The sequence below is a fragment of the Montipora capricornis genome, unplaced genomic scaffold (assembly GCF_036669925.1).
Source record: "Montipora capricornis isolate CH-2021 unplaced genomic scaffold, ASM3666992v2 scaffold_432, whole genome shotgun sequence".
NCBI lineage: Eukaryota > Metazoa > Cnidaria > Anthozoa > Scleractinia > Acroporidae > Montipora > Montipora capricornis.
In genome coordinates, this window is record NW_027180165.1 from 30001 (window position 1) to 35000 (window position 5000).

The 5000-nt window shown below is 37.8% G+C and overlaps 1 protein-coding gene across 8 annotated transcripts in view; it reads right to left on the bottom strand.

Moving 5' to 3' along the window:
* LOC138035817 (WD repeat-containing protein 41-like) overlaps positions 1-5000 on the bottom strand; it is a 46152-nt gene that overhangs the window by 10464 nt on the left and 30688 nt on the right. For all 8 annotated transcript variants that reach the window (XM_068882278.1, XM_068882280.1, XM_068882275.1 and 5 more), the window contains 3 exons: positions 3413-3470; positions 1418-1499; positions 837-905 (listed from right to left, as the gene is read on the bottom strand). In XM_068882278.1, the coding sequence (XP_068738379.1) occupies positions 837-905; positions 1418-1499; positions 3413-3470 (209 nt within the window). The remainder of the gene's footprint in view (positions 1-836; positions 906-1417; positions 1500-3412; positions 3471-5000) is intronic.

The window sequence follows — 5000 nt, forward strand, 5'->3', positions numbered from 1 at the left end:
GTCCCAAACGAATCGAGAAAACGATGAAAAAGAGCCTCTTTAATAATAAACACCACACGGTGACCGTTGAGTTTCCGCTTGGTTACGAGTCTTTGTTTGTCTTTGTTTGGTAACGTCGTCGTGTTCATTCTTGGTATTTTACTGTAACCGTTGAAAACAGAGGAACTGATAATGGCTTAATTTGCGTCAAATCTGGAAAAAAACCCACACAGGAAGGAAGCGACCCACAATGGCAATAAGTTTAGAGTTTTTAATTCAGAAGTTTTTCGTAAAATTATCTTCTCAGGTCTTTTATCGGGATTCCCATACAAATCCTTATGTTTTTGTTGGCTTTCCCTCACACTGAGCTTGGGGCGCCTGTGTTATTCCGTTCGCGCTTGCAGCTTTCAAGTCGAGAGTTTTCCTGGTAACACAGACTACATACATGTATGTAATACTATATCACTGTAACTCTGTATACGGGCAAGCTACAATGATGCCTCCTCGTTATTTTGCCTCTAGGCAAAACCCCTGCAGGGGCAATGATCGCTTGACCTGAAATAAATGATTGTAGACCAAGTGAAGACGTCAATAATGTCTTTGAACCTTTTTTTCCCAAATGAATAAAATAAAATTGGATAAGTTCATTTTCCGGAGGAAGCATGCCCAAACTTGACATGGTACTATTTTCGTCCCACTGTCTGACAAAACAATAGAGCGATCACTTTAGAGAAGTATGGACCCATGCTATGTCTCATGCCATGGTATGAACCGATCTTTTAGCTTTGTAAATCAGAACTAATCCACTTCTAATTTACAAACAAAGATGGAAAACGTACGATCAGAAAAACACCAACCTTCCACAGGACAACAAGGCCATCGCTTCCACATGATGCAAAGCCTTCCCCACCAAGGTTAATGGCCACCTTGAAAAGAATGTTGCATGTATCAACAATAATAGCAACCGCAGTGACTCAGAAAAGGGAATATTTGTTTACATTTTTTCTCTGATCAATCAACTTTCACCACTAAATCAATCAATCTTTAGACTAGAAATGTAATCAGTAATAAGCTATCTCAATGCTATCTCCAATACACCATATAATATTTGAGAAATTTTGCTTTGAAATTTATACAATTAAAGAATCTATTTGGGCTTGTTGTCAGCACTAGTGATATCAATTAATTAAATTTGTGTTGCCTAATGCTACTGTTAACACTTAAAAAGACAAAATGTAAACGAATTGGTGTGCCAAAAATGATTACTAAATTCACGGATTTTCACTTAAGTTTGAACTTTTAAATTCAAATACGTGAAGAGTTATACATATTATCAAGAACTGTCCTAAGAGATACAGACGCCAAGTGTTCTCACTGCTTCTAGCGATATCTTCAAAATGAGACTGTATGTTAAGATGGGACCTTTTAATGTACTTACATTAATAGCGCCTGAGTGAGCAACACATTCCCCCAACAGAGCTGGGTACACAGGAGTGCTTAAGTTCTGAATTTCTGAAACACTACAAAAAAATATAATAATAATAATAATAATAATAATAATAATAATAATAATAATAATAATAATAATAATAATAATAATAATAATAATAATAATACACAAGAACAGGCGCTTGCAACGAATCTGATGAAAGCAAGAATATATCAAACTCAAGAGGACAGTAAATGTCGAATGTGTAGAAAGGTGGATGAAAGCATAAATCATATTGTGAGTGAATGCCCTAAATTAGCACAAAAGGAATATAAAAGGAGACATGACTGGGTGGGTAAGAAGATCCATTGGGAAGTTTGTAAAGAGGAAGGTTTCGTTGTCAATGAAAAGTGGTATGAACATGTACCTGAGCCAGTACTAGAGAATGAGAGATGTAAAATATTATGGGATTTTACGATACAGACTGATCACGTAATAGAGGCAAGAAGACCGGACATGATTGTTGTTGAAAAGAGAAATAAATGTTGCAAAATAATAGATTTTGCAATACCATATGATAGCCGTATTGAGGAGAAAGAAGTCGAGAAGGTAGTGAAATACCAGGATCTAGCAAGAGAATTGAAGAAGTTATGGAAAATGAAAACAATGGTAATTCCTATTGTAATCGGAACATTTGGAACAGTTCCAAAGGATTTAAAGAGGATACTAGAGAATATTGGTATAGAGACCAAGATAGACGAGCTTCAGAAAAGTGTTAATCTGAACACGGCAAGGATTCTTAGGAAGGTCCTAGAAGTTTGAGGAGACTTGTTGTCACCAAGCTTCCTGGAGTACTGAAGTTCCATTGGAAATCCAATGTGCGAAAACAAGATAATAATAATGATAATAACAATAATTATAATGACAATAATTATAATAATGCAACAGGACAATAATATTCGTTTCGCTTGTTTCCAGGTAATTTCTCCAATACTTTGGTCATGCACTTGCCCTGCTAAGCACTGACTGAGCGAAAAGTAATACGTTTTCTTTCTCCTCCGATTGCATCCGATCTCTTTTTGTTACGCACCCGAGCTTTAAAACTAATGTTGCTGTACAGTGCGATTCTCACACATGAGGTCAAGTTCGCAAGATCTTTATTTTAATCTATAATCAGTTGAGGCATTAAGGCAAAGCGTGAAGAAAAGCGGACCATACCATGGAATGAGAGCTGTTATATGATATCCAAGAGAAATGATGGAAATGTATTACCTCCTGCTGGGGAGGCAGGATTGGAGCAGTGGTGCAAGCACTTGGCTTACAACAATGTGGCCTGCGATAGAGTCCAGGGCACTTCTGTTCTCCGAAAAGTTTTGACCTCTCATCAAAATTGACATTTGATTGATTTGATCTCCTTTGATTACATTTACCGTGTACCCATTTAGTTGAGCACTTGTGCTCGGCTAAATACGATTGAAACTCAACACTAGTGATTCCAGACCACTTTCACAAATGGGGCCAATTTCTTATTCTCTTGTACCTACGGGCCTCGCTTTGACAAAAACATTCTTTTGAATTTTGCATGTCATAGAGAGGCTAGAAAGGCTCATTACTACAATTCTCAGTTAAGTATGACACGAGGGGTTTCAGCGTTAAAGTTAACATGTTGTCACGAACAACTTGCTTCGTTTCCAAGGGTAACTTTTCGGGGTTTGACGTCCTTTAACTGGTAACGGTCGCCAGTTTGAAGTTAACCGTTACCATTTGTAGATTTTGGCGGGCTCATCGTTCGTGACGTCAAGGCCCTAAAAGTCACTCTTGGAAACGAAGGAAGTTGCCCTTGACAACATGGTAACTTTAACGCTGAAACTTTGTCACCAAACATCCCTAGTGTCATACTCATCTGAGAATCGTAGTAGCATTAAAATGAAGTAGCGTCATCAACATCATCATCATCATTAGCTACATGTTTATTGAGTAATTGGTTGGCTTGTTGCATCTCACCTTAAACCAAGAAATCGCTCAACGTGCGAAGTGAAGTGTTTCATCTGCGAGCCATTGCCTGTTGCAGAGAAAAAGATGACATTCCAACCTTGACTGAAATTCTCTCGAGTATTATTTAATACACCTTTTGTCTTCAGATAAGAACAATAAAAATGTACCAAAAAAGCCGATGTAAAAAGGTCTGCTATCTTGAATATTTATAATAAAGTTAAAGAAATGTCGAGTAGAGTGTGAAAAGGAATGAATGTTGAATGTTGGGGAATAAAAAAAAATTATACCAAGGGGCGCTGGGCCATAGGCGCCCACCTTAAGGTCGTTCGCGCAATAATCTTCATTTCTCGCCTGAAGTTAGGCCATAAATAAATCATTCCAAAAATGAAAGAAAAAATGGGGGTCACCGACTTTGTTTCGGAGAAAAAGGCAAGGGTAAAATGCCCTAATTTCGATAGATAGGTCGTCATAACGGGATGTAACCTGATCTACTCATCCGTTCAAAATCATGAAAATATTACGTTACAGTGAAGGTTTCTGTGCATAGAAATATAGGAATGGGTTTTTTAGATAATTTCATGCCGCTGGGGATGTCGTAAACAGTAGAGTTATCCTGAACGAGCGTTTTCGCTAGCGCTACCCGTTGTAACTACTTCCGGAACTCAGGACACAAGAAAAGAAAAATGTTTAAAAACATAACTTCTTACATTGTGATTTTTTTTCATTTCATTATATTTTGTAAGAAGAGCAAGTGATTCGTGTCTTAAAAAATAGGGGTCACCGATGATGTAAACGAGTAAAATCGATGCGATGTTCAACCTCGTTCCCAGGGTCTCTCTTCTCTGCCTCCATTGTCGTTGGAGGTAGAGAAGAGAGACCTTATTTGGTTAGTGTTTTGTATCATATCGCTCCATCACCGTCTTTCTCATCTTTTGGAGGGTGGTTCTTGAGAAATATAATCTCTGGCTGTCTCCTCATAGGTCCGCATTACTCAAGTGGATTAGGAAGAGAAGAAAATTCTGCTCTATTTTCATGAAAGTAATGGAAAAGAACTTCAAAAACATGCATTCATTTTGAACTAAGAAGTTCGTAACGTAATAAAAACATGTTAAAAAACCAACCTCATTTAATTTACGCAACGTCGCTGACTAAAACTAGCCTTCCTCGAGTTTTCAAAACTTTCAACCACTACTCGATTAGCGACTTTTTCCAGCCTCCCGGCTCTTTCTCTTTAACGTTTCATGATGAATTGGAGATAAATGTGCCATTCTTTAGCCGACCTAGAAATCTTTCTCCGGCGTTTTTGTCGCCATTGACCGAATGCAAAAATGGCCGCCAACAAATTGCTCTTTTGTCTTTGTGTTAATTAGCCTAACTAGCCTCGTTTTACAGCCCAAATTCTTTCAATTTTACGCGTGTCAACGAGGCTAGTTTGGCTAATTAAAACAAAGACAAAAGAATAATTTGCAGGCGGCCATTTTTGCAATTGGTCAATAAGATCCTAACTAATGCTTGAAGTAATGCGTGACATATTACAGTCGCGTTGCCTGCGCAGTAAAAGTTGCGCACAAACAATTAGCGCGAACGTCCTTAAATG